Raw genomic sequence first — 25886 nt, 5'->3', positions numbered from 1 at the left:
CAATAACATAAATAAAATAACATAACATAATTTCTCCTTCATCCTACGATTAAAAAAAAAATAAAAATACAAAGTCTAAAGTTTTACTTTTATCTTGCACTCTATTAAAATTTGAAAAATAAGGCAAATTTTGACAACTTTTTGCAAAGTTTAAGCTATTAATTTTAACGTCAACAGTAGCGTGCAATCAATCCGAACCAAGTCTCTTTAACTTGAAGATTTTTCGAATATTTTGAAAAGTGTAGTAGAAAACAAAAAGTAATGGCGAATTATATTCAGTAAGTCTTCCTAAAAGAAGATGAACGCATTTGTGGAAGAAGATTCATCTACTTTATAGAACAGTACGGGTGTTTGATTCAAAACTCAAGCACTTCTACCTATAACTCCAAAGAAGAATCACATGGTGGAACATTTTTTTTTAAATTTTGAAAACACCTTGACAACTTACGCGTTCAGCACTCAAGCCGGGCCTTCACAACGTACCTCTCTTTTACATACTGCGTTCGGAAATGTAATTATATTGAAGCGGAAGCTTTCATAAGCGCTGCAAACAGATTAATGTAATGTATATATATATTTTAATTAAAAAATCGTTCATTTATTTGTGTATTTGGTATATGCCAATAGTAAACTCGCCGCACCTCTATATCCAATCATCGTCGGGAAAATCAAGATCGAAAAATATGCTAGAATCCGACCTTTCGTACCAAAAACTTTTCTAATAATTGAAATTCGGAGCATCTAATTCTATTGAGATCTTGAAAATACCTGAAGAACTTAATATCAATAAAACATTTAACTTCATTAAGACTACTAAACTAACTACGAAATCTATCTTATTCCAGTATTGGCCTAACAAAACTCATATTTAAGCTTTTTGTTATATAAGTATTGCCAAACCCTCTCAACCATCGTTTGATGAAGCTAAGAATGTTCCTTGCGTTATTCTTTCGCACACGATATAAGAATGTATGACGGGGTGCCATCGGGCTAAGGAACGCAACTATGCTTAAATGGCCTCAAATCTTGAAGTACATCCTGCTGAGCAATTACAACTTTTGGAACCTCAATGGAATCATTTATATACACGGTTAATGCAGAAGAAACGGAAGAGACCCTTTCGCTTAGAGTTAACAAACTTGAAAAAATGTTTGGCATTAATACGATACTTTTATACTTTTATAGTTTGTATGTATATGCAATAATATTGGTGATTACTATAGTTAAATCTATTCTTACCCGCAGAATATTTCAAATAATCATATGCACTCTTCAAATATCGTTTGAAAAGTTTATTCTTATAGTATTTGAAAAACTCACTAAAATACGATGGACGAATGGCTCCATCGGGACGGTTGTCTGACGGAAACTGCTACTGAAATAACTGAAAGTAGTGAGTTTTACAACGAAGATACTACAGTACCGATATTCGCACCATCATTAATTTTGTTAGAATTTAAACTAAAAGAAAGACCACATTGACTATCGCTATGAAATATCCGGCTTACATTATTCTCAGAGTTAGCTTGCAGGCATTGAAAAGATATGCTGAATGATGGATGATAAGTATCGTCAGATAAACTTAGCGGTGAACAATGGTTAAAAAGTGCTGCCGGGAAATTTGTAAAGCACAGATTCGGGATTGTACCTTTACAATATAGAAAGTGATTATATTGAAAAAGGTTTAAGTCCGATAATTCGTCAAAAAATATTTTAGCTCTATCAAACGCAATAATAGGGACCAAATAACCAAAAATTTCACAAGGGCCCCAAGTGACATGAGCAAAATTAAAGTGCCCCAGCACTATTACCGGTAGATTTAGACACTTGCATCACATCCTGAATAAGGGCAGCATGCTTTATATAAATAGGAACATCAGCACTTGGAGTAATATATGAGCAAGTAATAAATATACTCTTATTACCAAATTTCACCACTATGACAACGATTTCAACATAAGATAGAGCCATAAGTTGAAGCAAGTAGGATTGAAAAACCACTGAAATCGCAATTAAACATCGATCTAGTCAATGCTACTTTATAAAGTTATGTAGAAAAATCTCAAACTATGGAGGGTCCGATTTTGTCAGCTCTCAGTAAAAAACATGCATGAAAGTTCAGTATTGAAGTTCGGTAAGTAGAACGTGTTTTAGAATACAGGCTCCTAACATTTTGGTAAATGGTAGTTAATGAGCCTAAGAATATGCTCAGCTTCTGCTTAGCTGGCCGCGTTACAGAGATTTTAGTACGGGATTTTTTCATCCATATGATTTGCTTAATTAAGCCACAATGATTTGTTCAACATAGTCTGAAGACCACTTGGCAACAGAACTTTAAAAGATGATGTAGATCTAAGTTGAGCTGGTGTTTATTTGAAGATGCTAATTCGACTTACGTTAACCGATGGAACTCTGTCCGCCAAATTCCTCACAACACTCTCGAATCATTAGAAAACACAAGTGAAGCATTATGGATTGGGGAAAAAATAGATCTCGAGCCTTCAATTGAATGAGCTAGAGAGGAAGAGTTAAGAGGAAGCTCTTCTTTTTTTTTCTTAGAGACTTGGCGGATCAAAACCATTAAGAGGAGAGATTTTTAGCGCATCCTCACAACTGATAACTTACAATGTTAGCAATTGTGTTCGGCAATCTGAGTAACCATTGCTTTGTTATTAATAATAGGTATGCCATGAGTTAATATGTAAAATATGTTTCCAATCGATAAGGGAGGATCAGTCAATGTCAACAGATGTTTTGGCGATGTGAAGTCGACTAAATCGCGTTAGCTCCTTCCCGATCTCAAACAAGCCTCTGTTCGTTTGAACAACAGGGCGATGAAAGTCCATCGTCGTAGAATCAGGACGTGGCTACCGCCGAGTTTTAAAGAAATCCCCTGCACACCCGCCACATTTTGGATGAACGTGGTGGGCACATAACCAATAAATTACATATCAGCCCTGAAATTCTTAGAAAGAAATTTAGTAGACATTGATTAAAGAACGTCAATAGGGGATTTATTAATTAAAATAAATTGGTCTGTTACATGAATATGTTTAACGATATTTAAGAAAGATTGGGTTTTTAGAAAAATTCAAGTTTCAATTGAATTGAAATCCTAAGAGCAAAATACAAAATTGGGTATTGAAAAGGAAACATGAAATTTCCAATAGCTTTCTTGAAGCTTTTAAAATAATTTGTTCCACCATTTGATTCCTCTTCGGAAATAGGTAAGATAAGAAATGATCCACCCCATTGCTATCAAAATTTAAATTTTTATAAATTTTTTTAATTCTTTTACTACATTCCGTTCTTTCAATAACAATAGCAAAAAAGATATCATAGATGATAGTTCGCACAAGCGAGTAAATGTTATATACAAATAAAATGTTAAAGGAACTTTTATTACACGACCGGCTGATTAATTAATTGCGCTCGATTATTAATGTGGAAGAGACAGAGAAATAGAGATACGGAAAATTTTCCATATTAACTAAAATATCAACGATTTAAATAGATTTTTGAGAAGAGATATCTAGTAAAAACATAGATTTGTCAGTTATTTACTTCAGACTAAACGTGTTCGTTTCTTCCACAGCGAATAACAATTTTTCATATAACTGTTCAGCGGTCGCATATGATGGTAAGCATAAGCGATTGAAGCACGTGTGTGCACGTGGCAGGGCATTCGGATTATCCCATTTTTCAATGCAAAAATATGGTGGTCCAGAGGAACTTCGAAGAGCTAAAAAGCCTTCGTATGGTATACTGGAGGTGCCAGTGACAAATTTCAATAAATGTAATTTCTGTTCATTGGTGAATTTTTCGATCGCCTCCCAAAACCATATAATAATTTGATGATTATCATTATAACCCAAACGGTATTCTGTGTGTGATCGCCAAACGTTAATGTCGATTTCTACGGCGCCCGCTATAACTAATTCAAAGGTGCCGGCATCGAATAACTTTATTAAACGTGAATCGATAACTTCATAGAAGCCCCGAACTAAAGATTCTGTCTGTTCTTGCACACCGCGCTCCAAACGCCATTTAATTAAGCGAGCTAAATATTCCCGTTTATTATTTTCAGTAACTGGAATATTGCTACCATCTGCTTTAAGTTCTCGCTCAACTACATTTCCGAGTAAATTTTCGGTGACGCAGAATGTTAGACCCAAGTCTGCCCCTGTACTTATATCATTATCGCGAATCCATTCTAAAGATTGATGAAATTCATTGTCCAGTGACTCCAATTCGTTAAGAGCCGGTGGCAATCTTAAGAGGGACTTGTAAAAGTGGCTGACGAAAGGTGCGTTCAATAGGCAACGATGTATCAAAGCTAAGCCAAATATACGGCCAGCGAAGCGAAACCAATCAATGAAATTGTCAACGAGGGTCGATTGAGGCGACGGCTGTATGGTGTGAATATCATCAGCTGAATATTCGAAGAGTCCAAAGGAAGGGTTGAAAAGTTCACGTGAGATTAAAAGGAAGAATTCTCTGCAAAAAAATACATATAAAGGTAAAATACAGATTGAAATAAAATCTATCGGGTTACCTGGTTGGTCCGCCCCGATCGAGTCCCTCCTCGGATTCGAATGCCACAACCAATCTGCCATGACGTAGTTCTTGCTTATTGGCTGACATGATACGAGAAAAGGCGTCTTTCAACACCAGGCTACGGCGAATTGGTAATCTATAGTAATTGTAAAAAATGAAGAAATATAAACATGATAGAAAAGCAAGGCTCAGGGATTATAATACTAACTTTAACTTAAGTGGTCCCCGACCATAACCTTTGCGTTCCAACTTTTTATAAAAACGACGTAACCGGGCCTGCAAATCACGTCGAATTGGTCGCAGTGATCGCTGAAGCATGCTTGATTTTAATACCATTGAGCCAGGAGGACCAGGATTGACAGAAGAATTATAACCGATGATGTTTTGTTCGAAAACGATGTACAAAGAAAATTTGGAAAAATAAATTTATAAAAAGCTAGAAAATATAACTTCAAAATAAATGAAATGAGTAAAACAATGTTATGGCAGTCATAATATCATTTTGACATGGTATATGTCTGTCACAATATCATTCTGACATGATCATCCTAACATCATTTTAAATTAAGTGCTGATTTTGCTAAAGTCCGCTATTTCATCTTGTGCACAAAATTCGCGGATAAATAAAATTATTAAACAAATGGGCCAGTAAAGAAAGAGGCGGCGTAGTGAGCGTGTGCAAGCGGATATTCGGCTGTGAGTTGAATCAGAGACAACTAAATGAGAACATATGCCAACATTGCGCTTAAAATTCGAACTAGTGGAATCTCGCGGATTTCTTGTGTTTCTGTTATTAGCAACAGAAGTAACGATGTCAATTAGAAAGCGTTTGACTGCTTGCTCTTTCATTTCCATTATTTATATGCAAGTAGATTTTTGTATGTTTGAATACGCGCTACATGTGTGTGTATGAACAAAATCAAATTGTACGTAGGTATCAAATATAACCTCTATTCTTTTCGTTGTTTATTTCACATTGAAGCATTCTAAATTTTATGTTCTCGCAACGCTTCAAATTTATGAATTGTTGCACCGCAGCCACGAAAATGTGGCAGGCCCCCTAAGGTTAAGACTAATCTTACATCGCATTTGGATACTAGAGAAAAAAATTCAAAACTTCAAGACCAGGTGATCATTTTAGGCAAATACCACCAGAAATGGCTACAAATTGAAAGGAGTATAAAGTACCTTCACAGCAAACAACTGCGACCAAAGGCTTACCATCTTCTTGTACAAATGTAATTAACGAAGTAGTTACGCTATCGACAAAATCAGAAAACGCAGCAGGTCAAGCTTCTCTAAACGCATTTGAGAAAATGGAACAACTTCCTCATACTTTTAGTCCGCCCGATATAACAGAAGCCACTGAGGAAATAACTGCTGAAAGCAATGGTTCTCTAGGGTTATGCGAAACAGCAAATTTCTTTTATCACCTGTGTCCCCTATTATTGGAAAAATGTCATTAAGTCACACTTTTAACAGCCTTGAAAGCGCAAATTGCTCAGGACGAACTCAATTGCTTCTTGTTCCAACCAACAACTAGAAACCGTTAGCGATGTAAATTTAAATCGAACAAATATTCGCTGCTAAACAAAGCCTATCCAAATCAAGCCAAGACACGAAACAATCAAAGGCACAGAGATTTCCAGTGACGGCAGCATCATTATTATCGACGATTCTTCTATTTAGACAGTGAGATATACTCGAATTTAAAATTAATAGATATAACAGAAGATAAAGATGCAGAGTTTAATCAGCCATCATCAGAAACAAAAATTTTCGTCCTCGCTGGAGCATCGCAAAATCGAGACGGAACAGGAACTAATACAAGAGCCAAAGTAGATTCGTAGAACTTTACTAAGTCTAAAATTTAGAGCTCTGTGTTCACGTGGGGCCTTTTTTAATACATCCCAGCGAATTTTCGGTTGCTAATTTGCTGAGTAACGTCAGAAGAAGAAGAAGAAAGTTAGAAATAAAACGTATACCAAAGCTATTCCCGAAACTCTCAATATTGGTCGATACGGGTTCAACATCATCTAACAGTTCGCCGCTACGATCAAAAACTTCAACTTTTAAAAATGTTATAACGCGTTACGTTAGACATAATCTTCGTCTTGAAGAATCGACATAAAAAACTTTAGATGAAACTTTTGGCGAAAGCACTGCTCTTAGCTCGAGAATTAGTCTCGAAATAACTGCCAGTGACTTGGCAGAAGAAAAAAGAAGATAGCCCGCGGCGAAGATATTAGCAAATGTAATGCTTAGACGGCGAAACCAAAAAAGAATGTGCGAATATTTTAATAACAGCGGGGGAAGAAAATTTGACAGTTTCTTTAGAAAAGCCAAAATCTCAAGAAGCAAATGTTGTAATGGGTCGAATATGTCGTAAACCGAAAAATAAGTCAATATATAACGGTCTGCCTTTACCTATTACTACATTGACATCGAAAGGAGAAAATGAGACCGAAAATCGAGAAAAAAGAACAACCGCGCGTTTGCTGGATAAACTTGTCGGTGAATTTATTTGTGACCATCCACAAATTATGTCTGCCCTTGCGAAATACCATCGCAACGTTCCCGGTCTAACAGAACGCTTCGAGTTATTTGTAATGAAGAAAGAAATCTGCAATGCATACACTGAATTAAACGATCCCGTGGTGCAAAGAGAACGCTTTGAGCAGCAAGCCAACGACAAGGCAGCCGGTGATTTATTGATTATGTGCCCACCACGTTCATCCAAAATGTGGCGGGTGTGCTCACCGGCGAAGCTGCAGGGGATTTCTTTAAAACTCGGCGGTAGTCACGTCCTGACTCTAGGACGCTGGACTTTCATCGCTCCGTTGTTCAAACGAGCAGAGACTTGTTTGAGATCGGGAAGGAGTTAACGTCTTAGGTTGTAAGGTTTCAGGCGTACAAAACGTCTATTGGTGAATCTAGTTACTTGGACATCTCGTAATGGGCTAGAAGTCGGAAGGAGTCTACATGTAGTGTGGCGTCTTGCCCTTACAATGTTACGTTACTCGACTTTACGTTGCCAATATCGAAATACGTTCCTTTGTCGAAATTGAGCAATGTAGCAGACGGGCTGGTCAAGTATGATACCATGGACATGAGATATATATATATATATATATGTATATATTTGTTCTTTGTATAAATTATATAGATAAACGAGTTAACGGCTGGGTTAGCTCCCCGGCTTTATCGTAAGATCCATATGTTACCACTATGGATTTATCAACAATAACAGTTTTCCAAGTTTCTAGCTAATCTTTCCTACTTCAATTTATGTTCATTAATGGGCTTCTTCTACCCTTACTAAAAAAGCGGTTTTATATTCCATAAATTAATTTCGACATTGTGGCCTTATAGGATGTTCACGCTTACTCCTACTTTCTTGCATAGTACCTTAACACTCCAGTTTGCTGTAATCCTAGTGAATAATTCTAGTTCTTATGTTCATTTCAGTCGACGGCATGATCAGAAAGAAAAGGAAATGGCAATTGCCATTTTCAGACCATTTCCATATTAAATAAGTTAGCATTGTCAACTAACATATAATCACGTTTGAAATATATCAGTTGATCTGTTTCAATTATGACAACCTTCCTGATTCGACATTGCCCTGTACTAACTAAACACTTACGAAATTAACCTATGCTAGTTACCTAAGGTAATTTAAAGCTAGGTGTCGAACCAGAGCGGGGGAATCGACTTTGGTACTCATATATGCCCTTCTATTCGGAAATCAATGTACAAGTGCAGTTAGTGTCAGACGTGGTCACTTTTCCAGTATGGCAGTCTATCGGCTTCTTAAAATATCAGGTAACCCATGTCCCTGTGGTACGAGTGGGTACTCACCTTAAGTAATTTAGCACCTTATTCACTGCAAGGGGCATAGCGCGCCGGTTTATAGACGGTTTTCGTGGCAATATCCCAACAGTTTGTAATTTCAATTGTTCCTATATTCAGCTTCTCATATAATTCACACTTCATATTTCACATTTCACGTTAGCCTATCGGTTTAACACACTCGGGTAGCCGGCTATTTCATCTAAGGGCTTTCTAACGTCAGTCATTCGTTCAACGTTCTGCATTCCCTGGTCAGTTTCATATCATCATTCATTTATATAGCATTTGATGTTTTCCAACATCGATAACTAATTTTGTGACCAGAACACATCGATTTCTTCCAATCACTAATCAGCCGGCCTCTTGCGTTACCCTCCCTGTTTCGTAAAAATACCCATCATCAACATCTGTTACATTATACAACTATCATTTCTTGCAACGCCATTTTGCATTCACAACATCGCTCATTCAGTCATCTTATTCACTCAACATTAATAGCATAACACTTACTTGAATCGTTACACAGGCTCCATCAGCAAAAACTTCTACGTCATCGCACAGGTACTATCGCCTTTTTATCAGCAATAATCCATTAGCTTCTTAATCATTATAAATATGCTACCTACGTTTTCTCGGTATTGATTTCTCAGCTTTTTTTTCGTGAATTTTAATTTAGGACCATTTCAATTTCAATAGCAATAACGTATCGGCTTCTTGTATCATTATAGCGATCGTAGATTTCTTAGACTGAACGCGGCTACTGGCCGTTTCCCATATCGGATCTGTCTCACCGCATGGAAGAGTAGGCGCTTATCCACTTTTTTGTTCTGATATACCTTTAACTAAGTCAAAACTTGCTCGACTTTTCGTCGCACGTCAGACTGTAAATACTCTACTGAAAATCTTCTTAGATTACGTCTAGGTTCAATATGGGCGGCTGACCCCTTGCGGACAGCTGTTCCACGCTCTAAATCTTCCGAAAATAAGCTCAGTTTCTTTGACAGCATAATTCTGTATTTGGACTGAACCAGTCGACTTTATTCTCTACACACTCTATTAATCCGGCTCTTTGGTAAGCCATCCACAACGTCAGAACGTACTTAAATTTTACTGCGCCCCTTCGCCCGAATTTTTTTTCTGGTTATTTCGTACGTAATGCCCCTGTGATTTGTGATGTCTACATTGATGTGGTGTGGTGCTTGCTTCTTCGTGATTTGGCGGCATCATAGTAGCCTTCGTATTCACGATTTCTCGAATTTGAACAACCCTATAGCTGCCCTATTGGCAGCAGTGACATCAATGTCACTAGGCCCAACTGGACCATGAACCATTCAGTCATTTGATTTAAAACCTGAACACTTCTAGTTATACATCATTCAGAGAAGATTTAACATTATATTAGATTACGTAAGCTAGAAATTCTTTCTGGCACCTTGCCAAACCCTAAAGGTGAACAAGCGTTAGCCAGTTACAGGATTGATTAGGTGCTACCAACTAACAGAATGCCTACTAGCGTCAAGATATACCCGCACGTTCTTTTAAGAGGCTTCACAGAAGCGTAGGGTTTTTGCACCAGTGCAAAACCACTGCCTAATTCACCCATACACTAACCGAGCACGCACATCGCATGATAATTTCCGTTGCAGTTTCTTTGCAATATCATCAAGGTCCTTTTTAATGTGGAGCTCCTACCTGCGCGAAAGTCTCTTTTGCAGTGCTATGACAGCTATGTTTGCAAATTATGTCTCTTACCATGCAGTTTTCAACTATATGGTCAAAGATATCTCAGCGGGAACAGCCTGGTGTAGGAAGGCACTGGAAAAGACATCCCCTCGGCGGATACCCTGTCAAAACACAAAACCGTTTCCGTGGCTTTGCTACAGCCTTCGAAAACAACATTAGTGTTTTGTCCGGATCACCCCTGACTTAGACATAAGGCAAATACTCTTATTAAATTCCTCACGACACGAGAATAAATCATTGAGGTTCGTACCATCCAATTTACCCATGAAAGTAGGAGGCCTGTTGGCCGCGGCAGCTGCCGTCATCATTATAGCAGCGGAGGCAGCGGCTGAAGTCGTAGTTCCAGCTATTCTTTTGTGCTTCTTTGCCCCACGACATAGTATTTCCGACATTAGAAAAACCGGCCAACAAAATGAATCGAATTCTTTATTTAAATTTGTCTAATACTTGTCTTGCCATCTATAAAATTGCCAAAGTAGCTATTGATTTCAATCTTAAGGGGCCACAGACATCTGAATGAATTAATTCTAAAATATCATTTGCTCTATACTTAGTTGATTTGGAGAAAACTGCGCTGTGAATCGTTTCCATTATGCAAGACGTACACTTGTCATCCGTCATACCTTCATTCAATTGCATTTTATATATTTTGCCATCCCCATTTGACTTTGGAAGTTGACATGGCCGTAACGTAACGTTGATACTAACGCATATCATCATGGTTTGCACACACATAGACGTGGTCTTCTTTGTTCTTCTACTATAAACAAGTTATCGCTTTTGGAAGCTTCTAGCGCAACATTACCATTTTTACCATCTTTTATGCAAATATATGCAGACCTAAAATGCACTGAAGGATCGTGTTCTACTATTTTGCTTAATTAAATAAAGTCTACTTAAAGTTGAGGAGAATACAACGTATATCGCAAAGTAATATTATTTTTTACTTTAATCAGAACATCACCTTTGCCAATAGCAGTAAGGAAGTTCTCTACTCAATTGTATTGTAATTTATTAATAGAATTTCATTGGCGCGCACTCCAATGTCGAAATTTATTTAATGCTTCTCTAGGTGTGATCACTGCGTACGTACCCTTTTTATTTTCTGTTCATCCTTTTTCGGAAAATTATTTGCATAATGGCTCGTTTTTCCGTAAATAAAACGTTTAGCAAGAAATTTTTGGGCAGCTCCTTTCGATTGTTTGCTCTCTTCTTGTCCAATCATGTGGAAACTTTGACCAGTATGCCTTTCCCCCTCTTCGAAAAGTTTTACCTTACATGCTCCGCAGGTTGGTTAGCTATCCCGAGTCTCCATGTCCACAACGAAATTTTCAAAGTCATCTGGAATACTTGATACTAAGATTATTACCATTAATTCGTCGTTCAATTCAATGCCTATATCATCAGATTTATCAACGACATTGGTAAACAACACGAGGTAATCTGATCTTGTTAGAGATTTCATCATCTTCAAATTCATTAGACGTTTGTTATTGTGAATTTTTCGCATCCTAAAGCTGTCACAGTTTATTTATCAATACTAATTCACTTTTCTTTATTTTCTGCACTCAACTCGATTCTTACTTAAGTTCCCCGCTTGCATACTTCCATAACCCACCCTAAATTTAGATTTGAATACTCCATGAATCGTATTTCCTTTCGCCTTGTTTTTTTGATTTGATAAAATGATGAAGATACCATAATTATTTATTAATCTCAAATTAAACTACTAGCTCATTAAGCCATCCTGGGCCCACATTCTTTGTCAGCAAATTTTTATATATGTCAAGGGAAAAACACGCGTGTTGACTAATTCGAATTTATTTTGACAGTGACCAAGCTCACTAATGGTATAAAAAGTAACGGGTACAAACCATTATGCCTTGCAGAGCAAAAAGGTACTTTTCAATAGGTTGATTGCAATTATTATAGTAAACGGAATGAAAAAGGAACAATAGAATAATGAACTAAAATGTTCTTCCAATTCAATTTCTATTATTATAGCTATTGTGATTATTGTTAGTGTTACTATTATTATAATTGCCGTTATTGCTATTATTAGTTTTATTTCTATTATTATTATCATTATTATTATTATTATTATTATTGATATTGTTATTACTATTGCTATTATTATCACTATTGTTACTGTTATTATCTTTATTTTTATTATCACTATTGTTATTATTACTACTACTGCTACTACTACTACTACTACTACTACTACTACTACTACTACTACTACTACTACTACTACTACTATTATTATTATTATTATTATTATTATTATTATTTTTATTATTATTACTATTGTTAATATTATTAGTTTTATACCCCCCATTAAAAGAAAGGGTGTTTGGTCATTTCGTCATAACGTTTGCACCCAAAAGGAAGCTTGAAAGACCCTACAAAATGTACATATTCTTGATCAGCATGAAATTCTGAATTTATTAAGCTCTGTCTGTCTGTCTGTGTGTTGTGTGTTTCCCCTGGTTGCAGGAATTGATATCAAATTTGGCAGAAATATTGGAAGCTCTTATGCAAGAATTGGTGGTAAAAATGCGTCAAATCGGTGGAAACACAGGTCCGCAATATCACGTGAAGTGACAACTTCTCCGCTTTTCAAACGGGATGAATAATTGGTTTTTTGTTCGTTACTTATAAACTATAGCAGGTAAATGGACAAAATCATGACGGTGTATTCTAAAAGCGATGCTGTGGTACCTATACAAAAATGGAAAAAGTTGACCACACCTATCCAATATTGGAATGTATGACAACTTTATTTTTTTTGTTTATACGTTTATAAAGAGCAGCAACAAGCCTCCAAAATTGCATAAGCTATATAAATTTTTGGCCTTACAATGTCCGTCTGTTAATCTGTCCATCATCCGTCTGCCTAATTGTATAGCATCTGTGATCAACATTCTCCCGTTAGTGAAAATGAAAATATCGTCGACAAACTCGCAAAAGAATTTGGAAGTGACCTAAACTTTTCAAACGACGCGTCTATAACGCCCATAGGCCTATGCAACAAAAACTCGGAACACAGAAGTAAAGACTTTCCGTGTTTTTTGCTCGTTACTCATAATCTATATAACTCAAGCGCTATTTTGGTTTAAACTTTTATTCTAACAAAATTAAAAAATTCAGCCACGCCTATTCAATATCATAGAGCATAAAAATTTAGTTGTTTGCTTTCTTTTAATTTTGCAGGATAACGATGACAGGTAAAAAAGATTCGATCAAAACCGAATCCACACTAATTTGTTTACTTGTTATTATTATTATTATTATTATTATTATTATTGTTACTATTTTAATTGTTATTATTATGAAAATTACTATTATCGCTACTATGTTGTTATTACTATTACTATTATTATTATTAATATTACTATTTTTTTATTATTAAAATTAGTAGTTTTTTTATTAATTTATTTTTAGTTCAATCGAAACCATTTCTGATTATATGTTAATTGAAACTTTGGTTTTTTTTTTTGTTCGGTCTCTTTATTTTAATTTTTTTTTTTTTTGTTTTCACCTTTATAATCCAACTTAATATCTATTTGGAAATTCGTGTTTCCTTAACTTTCATAAACAAATTTTGTGGCGTATGCTATCTTCTCCTCATTTGATCAATATAAAAGCGTTCTTTTCCATTTTCTTTATTGTAGCACGTTGATTCAAAATAACGTTTCCTTTATTAATTTTTATACCCGCCACCAAAAAAAAAAAAAAAGACATCGAAATGTACGTACCGGAGGATCTTATTTATTACATACTCTGGATAATTTTGATTCTATGATTCGACTAAGTACGGAAACGATCGAACCGATCGATTCGCCCAAAATAGTGTTCGAAAATTGGGATTGCAATCTGAAGCTTTAATATTAATTTCGCGTTCAGATGTCAAATATGAAATTTTTCTTTGCCCTCTTTTAGAAGCACATTCGCCTTCAACTTAAAAACAACAAGGTATTAAATCAAAGTTTCGTACGGCGTCATTAATATATATCATATATAATACTTAATCGGTCAATTGACACATTCACGATTTCAAAATAAATCGCCTTTTTCATATATTTATTTACCTCGAAATGGCGGGCATCTTAGATTTGCCTTAAGGCAAATATAACTTTTTAGTTTATTTTATTTTGTCTTTTTAAATAATAATAATTTTATTTCACGATTTCACATACACTCATGAATTTACTTCTTAAAAAATATCTTCGTAATTTTGTTGTTGTTACTGTCATTATTGTTTTATGATATATATATATGTATAGGTAAAGTAAAATTTCAAAAGTATGCTTAACTATACAATTTGCTTATATATATATATATATATATATATATATATTTTTATATATATGTATTTTTGTTTTCTTTTTAGTTTACATGTGTATTGGTTTTGTAAAAATTTAATTAATTAAACATTATTTGGATAATTATTTGGTCTTAAATTATTTCCTGTCTACAGGACTCAATTTAATCCTAATCTTAGTAACTGTTTGCTGTAATAAAGTAAATGGCATTAAAAAAAATGTGACTCAACATTTTTATTTGCATTAGAGTTACTGTAAAGCATAGAACGAAATAATAATGAAAATTTTGTTACCGAATGTAAGAATTTTTTTTTTTTCTTTTGTTTCATATCTGCCATAGAAATTTGATACGAATTGTTAAATATATTCTCACCGTGCGGTATATTCTCGATAAGCGTCTTTAGCGAAAATAATTTCGCCACAATTGTCCATTGACGTGCTTGTGAATTTCTTTTCCTAAGAATGAGAATGATCTCATTCTCATCCGAATCTTGTGTAATGGATTGATTTCAAAATGGTTCTTATCGTTCATATTATTAAGTTAGATTAAGTTAAAAAGTCAACTGCGTCGACTTTAAAGGGCGGTGAGTGTTAATTTGCACAATCGCGTGTTTGCAAAACTTGCATAAAAATGCGTTGTGAAAAACGTACGAGTGCGATTTACGCCGTATTTACCTTGTATTAGTGTGGAGGATAATAGAAGGTATTAAAGAATCATCGAAATCATCACCCAAGGATGGAGGGTGTTTTTAGTTTATCAAAACGATGACAACGGCCGGCAGGAAGCTGCAGAAACCCCACAAAGTATGTACATTCTTGATCAGCATAAAATCCTGAATATATTTAAGTATATCCGCTAATCCCGGTGTCGGCCTGGCTATCTATCCGTCTGCGCAATGTCTGTTGTCAACCTTTTCATGGCTACTGATTTCAAATTTAGCAGAAACATTGGAAATTTTTGCGCGCAGGTGCAATTTGAAAATGGATCGACTCGATCGAAGGACACGCCTACAATATAGTGACGCGCGTGAATACCTTTGCTTTCCGTATTTTTTGTTTTTTACTCTTAAAGCACACATACTTCATATAAATATCTACTTTTATTGCGAAAATGTGCAAATTTTGCTCGTTTCCTTTTATCAGTTTTCGGTGATTTGTTTAGATAACGATGATGGATGTAAAATATAATATAATCTATATAATTTTCTCACTTGTACTTATATTCTTTTCATTATTCAAGACAATTGCTCTGTGGCTGCATGAGTAGCCTAGCAGGTAAGAATCGCAACTACCAAGTCGCTCTTCGCGTGTTCAAATCGTAAATATAGTAAAGTTCACTGTAATCGTTGCTATAGTGACCGCTTGTCCACCCCCAAACAGTTATCGATCGGACACACTACGCTACGGCCACTACGTCCGATTTCCTTCGCCTTCCTTAGATCTACGTGACCTTCACAATGTTACGGGAATAGCGGAGTAAACATGCTACAAAGGCTAATCATTTAAGCCATCTTTTGGCTTGAAAGCGAAAATAAATTTCAAATCGATTCAGTTTAAATTAACCTGAAGTTAATTTAGACAATAATAATTTAATGAAAATAAAAACAAACAGAACATTATTAACGATCTGGACGATATTCCTTATCAGTTGCTATTTTTGATTTGTTAAGCAAAATTTTAAGTCATTTGTTCGACATATAAAGATATTTACAGCAGATCGGAAAAATTTCCTATGTACATATAAAACTTTGCACATGTAATAGATGCAAGTCTTTTGCTTTCGAATTTACGGCAAACACGATCCCACTAATTCCATTTATCGCATCGTCTTCATTTTGAACATCGCAAATAACCGATATATTATTTTATGAGAAAATTATTTCTACGTTAAGATTGACAACAAGTAAAACAGTTTCCAATTTTGCAGAAAAATAAAATATAGATTTCCGCAAATAAGCGAGACAGAGAGAGATAGCGATAATCAAAATTTTAATCCTTATCAATCCAATAAAACGGTTAAGTACCGTAGCGAGGTGAAAAAAGTAAAATATCGCGTAACTTATCACTAAGATAATTGTTTTTAACCGATTATTCAAACATGAGATCAATTATTCAGGAAGAAAAATGTCGAAAGAAATATGCAAAAAGCGGTAAGAAATTTTTCGTCGCACAAGACCGATCATTAACTAACACACACAGCTTTGCCTATTACAGTTCAAACTTCAAAACTGAACAGAAAAAATTAAAGTTTTCACCGTAGCCGTGTAAAAATTGCGTTTTGAAAAAGACTTTCATGAGAGGGGGACCCAAACGGTAACTGGGTATGGCTGATTTAATTTATAAAATGTCTATTAATCACAATATTGGTTAAGATTCCTATCAACAGATATATGGCAACACTGTTGACATATTCATATGATTTTTAAATAGATCGCTTACTTTTAATAAAGTGAGACAGTAGGTCCCAAGTTTGGATGCATACGGTCAAACTATATTCCAGTGTATTATTTTTTTTTTTTTTTCGGTGATTCAATATTTATTGTTCACCTACTTCTATAAAAAATGAAAACATTTTTATCGTGCAAATGGTTACACTGCATAAAGTATGAGAATATATCGTGAAAATGGATCTACATGATCGTTATTTTAGCATTGTCAATATTTTTTGAAAATTATTTATTATTCTTTATATATTTATGTCATAAAATGCCAAAGTTAATTATTATTATTGGCATAAAGAAATTTTACTGCCATTAGATCCTTTATATTGAGAGGGATTCGAAATATAGCCCAAAGTTAAAAACAAGAAATTTATGTTCGAAATCACTATTCTCTCAATCAATTCGCATTCAAAAATTACATATTGTCGCCATCTAAGGGCTTATTTTTTTTTAAGAACATTTATATGGACGCGAACCTTAAAGAATGATCCTAGCATGATTGTCTACATATCTCGCATTTGATTAATATATCAAAACTACTATTTTTCAATGATTTTGGACGAAGAATATTAAAAATGAATACTTCGGAATTAAATGAGGAGCATTCGTACATACACTTCGGTCCAATAAATTTTTAAAAATCAAAGTTTGGTCAAAATGTCATAAAAAAATTCTGAATTGATTTAGAAAACGATTTTAAATCGATCTGTGTCGCTATAATAAAAGGAACATCTCTCTCTTAAGTCCATCTAGGTGTTGCACGTACATGCGCATAAATTTTGATATGCCGCGAATGTGCGATATGAAAATTGCAAAACATTTTTACAGTTATATATTAAAAGAGCCATCTTATAGAAATTTATAGACGCATAAACACATTACGCATACTAAGTTACGTTAATTTTATGCACCCAACATGCGATTGCTTTTGAGAAAAACTTGCTGTTGTGGTCTATGGTCTACGGTCTTGAAAGCAATTACAGTCTTTACCTCGCTTTGAGCATGCGCGTGAGTGTTTCGAGTACAGACGTCGAGTGAGCAGACAGACAGGCGGACATGACTGAATCCTACAAAGCAATAAAGCAAGCATATATCTATCTTTTCGAGATGGATATAAAAAAAAGAAAATGTTTGCAAAAAAATATATGAAGAATTTTATGAGAAAAAATTAGGGGGTTTAATGTGCGAAAATGTTCAAAAATTTCAATACAATTACAAAATCTATTGAAAAGCTCTCTTATAACGGGATATTAACGCAATTATGGCATCCAAATAATTTTTATCTTAGCTAGGATAGTATTCATTGCGCATCATTTTGTAGATGGGAAGGACATAGTCATTCCCATATCGTGGCTCATAGGAGCAATATTAAGTTGAATGAATGATAAGAATAAATGTATTATGATATCCTTTGAAAGCTCAATTTCTCTTCTTCTTTTTCTTTTTCTTTTTCTTTTTTGCGATTATTCGACGTAATGGAATGGTTGATCGTGCATAATTTTGCTTTGCTTGCAAATATAAACTTTATATGGATTGATCTTTCCGGAATTTTACTACTCAAACCACAAATTAAATGATAACGCTTATGATTCGTTTACATAAAAGAGATCAAATAAAGAATTTCATAGTTTATTAAACAAACGTACTTAAATACATGCGCACGCAAGAAGCCAACGATATTCTTTCTATCGTCGTTACATAATAAACTCTTTACGAAATTATATTGAAATTGACTGATTTGCTCAAAGTACGTTATGCTCATAACATTTTGTGTTTGTATTCTTGTTTTTGTTGTTATATTATCTAAGATTATGTTGTTTTACTTGAAATTTTCTTCTCTTTCTTTTTTTTTTATTATTATTTTTAAGGCATTTTTTTTCTCAACATTGTCTAAATAGGTTGATTTGTTTCTTAAGTTTTTGTTCATTTTTTTATATATATTATATTGGTAACTTAATAACTAGGGATGAAAAATTGTAATTTTTTTTTTTTTTCTATATATTAATTAATTCTTTTTTTTCTCTAGTAATTTTAGAAGAAAATACTATGCTTTTATTGTATTTCTCTTTATATTTGTTGTAACAATAATTGTTTTTCTACATGAAGCCTTAATAATAAAATTTTGTTTTTTGTTTTTTATGTGTTTTTGTATTTTTTTTTTTTTTTTTTTTTCTATGTTATCAATTCATTTATATATAATAATTTATTTATTACATTTTTAATATATATATATATGTATATGTAAGTAAATTACCTTTATTTCTCTTCATTTATTGCTCATTAGTTTGGCTTTCAGCTTTGTTTTTTCCTTAATTTGCTTGTTTTGCTGGATGCATTTACATTCTGCATACACAACTATTTTGCCATTGTTTTGACATTCTTGATTAATATTACCACAATTATGTTTGTTTGTTCCCTAAAAAATCGTTATTATTAAAAAAAAAAAAAAAAAAAAAAAAAAAAATTAAAATTTTTCCCTTTTCTACAACATAAAAGCGCGCACTAAACAAATACCCATCAGCCAACGTCGCATCGAATCATTTTCATACAAAACTTTAACTCATTAAAACTAATCAATATTGATTTCATTATATTAAGAACTGAAGCACATAAGCTTTTTAATTTGCTTTATTTTACATGTATTTATAGATTAACCAAGTGCATTTCATCATTCAAATTCATCGAAAGCTCTAGCCTGAAATTCTACAAGGTAGCCAAGAGATCCCGGGCTCTGCTTAACTCAATTTAGAATGAAATCTTACATACCTCTGCACATCGATCGCAAATACAATTTGTTCACGTAATTGCAAGATTTGCATTTTAAGCGCGACCGATTGCTAACGATTGAATTTATTTATCAATTATTATTTTCGGTGCGTAAGATCGTGACGACTTCGCTACTTTCACCAACCGAGCGAGCGATCATCAAAGATATCATAACGTACCTGGTTCAGCTGAATACCTCTATAAAATAAATCTATGTCAGCGATTAATCAACTTTTGTTGATCTCATTGCTTAGAAAATAAATAAAAATGCAATTTTGATGCGCATTTCATACTAAATGACATCAATTTGGACGCGACTATTGCCATCATTACATTAGTCATCCACTTTTGCGAATTGAATGAATTGATCGAATTATAATAACTTTGGCATATTTCAAAAAAACATCAGCGAAGGATGTCGATACTTCATATATATATTTTTTTTTTAAAAACTATCTATAAAAGAGTTATACTTATTAGTTTAGCCCTATCAATTAATTAATTTTACCATATGAACGAAAAGTACAATATTATGTTTTTTTTTTTTTTTTTTTTGCAGTAGGGCTGGCACAAGCATGATTCAATTGCTATTTCCTCTACGGGGGCTGTCCCCTATATGCACAACATGGCGATGGTTGAAAAAAATTACAAAAAGAGTAAAACATAGGGATTCAATCGATGCGGCATAACTCACCAAGGCCGTGGCTTTAAAGGAAACAACAATCGGAAAGTTTAACGTTTTCGTGATTGTTGTCTGAAACATCTTAAGATCTTAAGAATATGATTAACATCGATTTTGATATATTAGGCAGACAATTCCGCACGTCATTAAATGTTCATTCGTTTTATTCTATCGAAATCTGTAATTTGCTTGCTCATTCTAATTGATTTTTATTTATGTTAATTTCCAGATTATTAAAATAAGGAAAATAAGCACTTCCGATACCTCTTTCTTTTTGCTTTTAATCAACATTCTAAGGCCGCAAACTGCTCGTAAGATTTGTGCTTTATGGAGATAGAGGTGCCTTAGGTAAGAGAACCGCTCGTACAAATATGTTTTGTGCAACATTTAATAGTGGAAATTTTTAACTCAAGGATGCATCTCGTTCTAGTCGTCCAGCCGAGTTCAATGTAAAGCGATTAAGACGGCAAGGCATACTTAATTTTTTTGTCAAAAGTTTTTAATAATTTTCCGTTGCATCAGTCATCAAGAACTATACATTCAACCTTATCGACATTGAAGAGCTTGTTTTTCATGAGTATCCTTATATATGATCGAATTTGGTCCAGTTAATTTTTATATCAAGTTACTATTACGGAGAAATTTTCGTCATAAAATATTAAAAATTACACCTTTTCGATAAATATATCTTTAATATTTCATGACAACCCTTGCATGCGATGATGCCCAGAAAGTAGATCAATACGTCCAAGTTTGATACAGTCAAGTTACATAGCAAATTACTCTTATGGCCAATTTTCGACCATAAAATTTCAAAAATTTAACATTTTTGCCATATAAAAATATATTGTTCATTGGAACTTGTGAAATGGAGGAATGGGTGGTGAAAGCCGAAGAATAGATCTAGGTTGTCCAAGTTCAGTCAATCTTTCGGTAATCCCCGAGTGAAATTATTATTACAAACTGATCAAACTGACAATCGTTGGTCGAAGAAGGGGTCCGATGCGAACCATTTTCAATAAGATTCGTCCTTGGGGCAAGACACGTTATTGTACCAAATCTCACCAAAATTTCTTGCAAATTGCAACTTATAGGTTTAACACAAGAAAACAAGACGGACAGATACGCTTAGATAAGCAGGTGGAGAAAGTTATTACGAATCCGTCTAAACTTAGAATACCTTTGTACCATAAGTCTGTTCCGTCACCGATGTATACCAAATTTCATTAAAATAACTTAAAAATTGTTCCGAATTTCCAAGATTTGAATTACGATCTTTTTTGGATTGAAGACTTTTCAAAATTCATTTATAATCTCGTTGAGTATTTATACATCCTACAATCAGTGAGCTGGAAGTGTAGCAGAGAAAATAGGTTCGAGGCAGCGTATCAGACACGGTTTCATTGCTTGCACGGTTTGGACTTTGACTCCAAAAGATATCGTCCTGTACATTACAGTGTATATTGGAAACCGAATCATGTAACTTTTGTCTTGAAACCGATACTAAGAGGATTAAGAAAGGCGAAGAGATATTTGAGTTGGGAAGAGCAGTTTTATAGCCTATAGGAACTGTCGGCTAATAGAATAAAATAACAACGAATTTATTATAAGCAAAGAACATATCTATGTCATATTTTAAAACGTTAACCGCGATTTTTTCAGAACCTTATCTTTAAAACTACGCTATCTATACAAAAAAACTATGATTATTTCGAAAATTTCTGCACTTTTCCACTACAACGCTCGCGAATTTACAAAAAACCAATATTTTTAAAAATCCCAAGTATTTCTGTATATATAGGGTTGTAGATTAAATAGCCTTTTTTTTATTTTTTTTTTTTTTTAATTTAATTTGGATCGGCTATGCTGCGTGCCGCAGAGACCCTTCAGGGAGAACTGTCCCAGAGAATGGCTGCGGTGTTACCATTTTTCAATATTCGTCCAAACTAATTTTTTACTTCAAAATAGTCGAACTCGAATCTTATTATCCTACTAATCTTCCTTCCATCCCAAAACATTGTCAGAAAACATCTTTTTCTTGCACCGTTACAGAGTTTTACTTCATTAAGACGTTTTAAAATTGAACACGTTATAGTCTATTCTTATGCGAATTTAATGAAAAATTGATTAGGATAAATAGCTTTCATATTTATTAACCAATAGTTAATTTATGAATTGCCAATCATTGCTAAAATTCAATTTCAGATCCGATACTAATCAGTAATGTGCAGATTTTATGTGGTCTCTGAAACTTCTTTGTGGATGCTGCAACTATGTTTTAAAAAAAAGAAAAAAAAAACAAAAATGAAATTTTAGTATTCTATAATATTGAGTAGGCGTGGCCGATTTTTTCCATTTTGTATAGATGCTACGCGACTACCCATAGAATATATATGTCGCTGTGTCGCTCTTGTGGATTATAAGTAACGACCAAAAAGTCAGATTTTTTCTATTTCCGAAAACAGAGGTTATCTCAGTTTATGTTTTACTGCGATCGTGTCCCTTGATATATTTGGGTCAACTGCTAAACCAACGTGCATGCAAAAACTTCTAATCCTCTCTGCGAAATTTGAATTTGATTGCTGCGTTTTTACGACCCGGAGGATAGTTACCACAGACGTTCCACTTACAGGCAAACAGACATAGAATGAGAGGGTTCCGATTTTGATGCTAATCAAGAATAGGTATACGTTATAGATTCTCTCAAGTTTCGTTCTGAGTGTTGAAAACGTTTTGACAAAATCAAAATATACCCCACATCGTTCGGGTTGATGGACATACAAAAACGAAAAGTCCCCAACTTTAATCTTCTCAATATTCCAATCATATCGATTATTGTTTTTATGAAAAATAAAAATTTAATTTTTTTTTTTTTTTTTATGAAAAAAGAAAAAAAACATTTTGTGAATATCGTATATAAAATAAATGAATACTACTATTTCAAATATCGAATGTGAACTTGAGATATGAATAAAATTAAAAATTCGTAATTTCTATTTAAAATTTACATATAAATTTTTTTTCATTTATTTAAAAATTAAGTTTTCATAAACATAACTAACAAATTTTAGATTATAAGCATAACGAGCAACATATTTATTATGTGTGTTTCTGAAATGAAAAACAAATAAAAAAATCAAAAATAAATATTGTTGTATACAAGGCGCAATTTTTAAATTTATAACGAAAAATTGTCCATAAGATGCATTAGATTTATTACGTAGCATTATTTATATAATAATATAATTAACTTATGGTTTTTATACCCACCACTGTGTGAGATGGGGGTATACTCATTCTGTGTTTTTCCATAATATATGCACCAGCCGAAAGGAATCTTCAAACACTCTATATACTATATATATATATATATATATTCTTGATCAACGTGAAATTCTGAGTCTGTCCATCTATGCGGCTGATGTGTGGTGTGTATTAGTGGCACTTTCGTCGTGGCAAAAATGAAGATATCGAATTCAAAGTTGATAGAAACATTGGAAGATTCTGCGCGCATGTTGGTACTGAAAATGGTCCAATTTGGTCAGAGCAGAAGCGCGCAGTGGAAGGTAAGCTGAAAGCCATTCCGCTTTTTTCAAACAAACATTTTTGAATTTTTGCTCGTTAGCCGGAAATTATTAAAGTTAGAAGGCTGAAAAATTTCTCACCTTTTACTTTACGCAGCACTCTACGCTTTACGTGGAAAAATGAAAACAATCGGCCGAGCCCAGGCAATGTTCCAAGTTAAAAAAATTAACATTTTTTTCGATTTTTTGAGGTTTTCTGTTTAATTAGCATAAGACAAACAAGATAGAATTCTGTACGATTATTTTGTACACTCCTTAAATGAAGATGTCTTATCGGCATAAAATTAGGTTAATTCTGAAATGGATATAGTAGACATAGCGATTACTTTTTCTTGATAATACCAGCGATGTGGGTAACAAATAAAAGAACTTGGAGAGTAGAATGAAGAAGGGATGCGTTGATGCATGGATGTGCGTTATTCGGCCCACGTCGACTATATTCTTAACAAGACTGCCCGCCCTGATCGTAGTAAATTTTTAAGAAAGAAAAGAAAAAAAAACTTGAAACAAAATTGAATAGAAGGAATAGCAAAAGAATACCCACTTTCGCGATAATTTATGAAAATTCGAATTCAATTGGTAATTCTGTATAACATGATTATGGATAAATAGTAAGATAGTAAGTTCCTTCTGCACACTTTCTGTACCAATTTAGAATACAATACTTTTAGCATTAATATATATGTAAGACTTTTTAATACGAGCATCGCCTAACTCTTTGGTCCTTTCGAATTTATTTGTAATTTTATCTGTTCTGCTTTCTAGCTTATTCCAGCCCAGGTTGCCTAATTGCTTAGAATTTTGCGCACTGCTTTAATAATATTATCTTCTTTTCTCCGGATTTATATATTTAATATGATAAGTTTAAGAAATTATTCTTAACATATATAAAATCGCTGGTGTGATGGGTATAATGAAACGAGATGACTATCAAACAAAAAAAGCTATTCAAATAATATCAAATGAATATGCTTCACAAGAAAATCAATTTTTATTTATAATATACGAGAAAAAAAAAGGTTTTTTTCGAGTTTATAACACAATCTAAAATCGAAAAGCGAATAACACAAAAAAATGAAACTAGGCTTTTTTCAAAAATGATCTTTTGTTCTTTCTCTTTTCATTTAAAAGCAAAATAAAGAAAACTTAAAACAACGTTACATTTTATTCATATTGGGTATGCTAGCACTTTTTAGCTTTAAGTTTAAAAAATAATAATAATAATAATAATAATAATAATATATATATATATATATATATATATGTATATATATATAAGTATATATATATATAAAATTCTTAATTTATATAAAATGTTATGGTGTGTGTGTATGTATGTGTGTGTGTGTGTGTAACGTATGTACGTAAAGAAACAGTTCATTTTGATTTGATACATAGTCTCCTCGCTTCAGTTTATATAATATATTCGGCTTCCATTTTTGATTTTTAAACAGAATAGTGGCATTTTTTTTCTTTTCTTTTCTCTCTCTCTCTCTCTCTCTCTATCTCTCTCTCGCTCTCGCTATCTCTCTCTCTCTCTCTCTCGCTCGCTTAATTAATTCGCTTCTCTTTTCATACATTTATTTAATGTTTACACAGCTGGGTTTGCATTTTTCTATAGATATGGATAATGAATTATAAAATATCGATTTATATCGGTTTTCAAATGTCAGTCGGTGAGTGGCATGCGTGTAAATGTGAAACGAACATACGTGCCGGGTTTATATGCTTGTTTTGACAAAACTCTAATTGCTGTTAAAATGAACTGAAAATAAAATTCGAGTTTTATTCTTTATTTAGCTAATTCATTTCATTTTATATCATTTTTCCTTCTTTTTTAATTTTAATAATAATTTGATATTAATTTTCGATTTGTTTTATTTATTTTATGGACTACATTTTTATTTATATAAAATATGTTTGTGTTTGTGTG

At 33.4% G+C, this 25886-nt stretch overlaps 1 protein-coding gene across 1 annotated transcript; it reads right to left on the bottom strand.

The window, feature by feature from the left end:
- Positions 1 to 3560: 3560 nt before the first annotated feature.
- On the bottom strand, positions 3561 to 8739 carry LOC119644846 (E3 ubiquitin-protein ligase HECW2-like). Its single transcript, XM_038044607.1, has 4 exons — positions 8419 to 8739; positions 4766 to 4876; positions 4556 to 4693; positions 3561 to 4497 (listed from the first exon to the last, which is right to left on the bottom strand). Exons 1-4 carry the CDS (start codon positions 8454 to 8456, stop codon positions 3561 to 3563), a joined length of 1224 nt encoding a protein of 407 aa, XP_037900535.1. The 5' UTR covers positions 8457 to 8739.
- Positions 8740 to 25886: the final 17147 nt, after the last annotated feature.

The sequence above is a fragment of the Glossina fuscipes genome, unplaced genomic scaffold (assembly GCF_014805625.2).
Source record: "Glossina fuscipes isolate IAEA_lab_2018 unplaced genomic scaffold, Yale_Gfus_2 0, whole genome shotgun sequence".
Classification (NCBI taxonomy): domain Eukaryota; kingdom Metazoa; phylum Arthropoda; class Insecta; order Diptera; family Glossinidae; genus Glossina; species Glossina fuscipes.
Note: the sequence above shows the minus strand (reverse complement) of the source record. Positions and strands in the feature narration are given on the sequence as shown.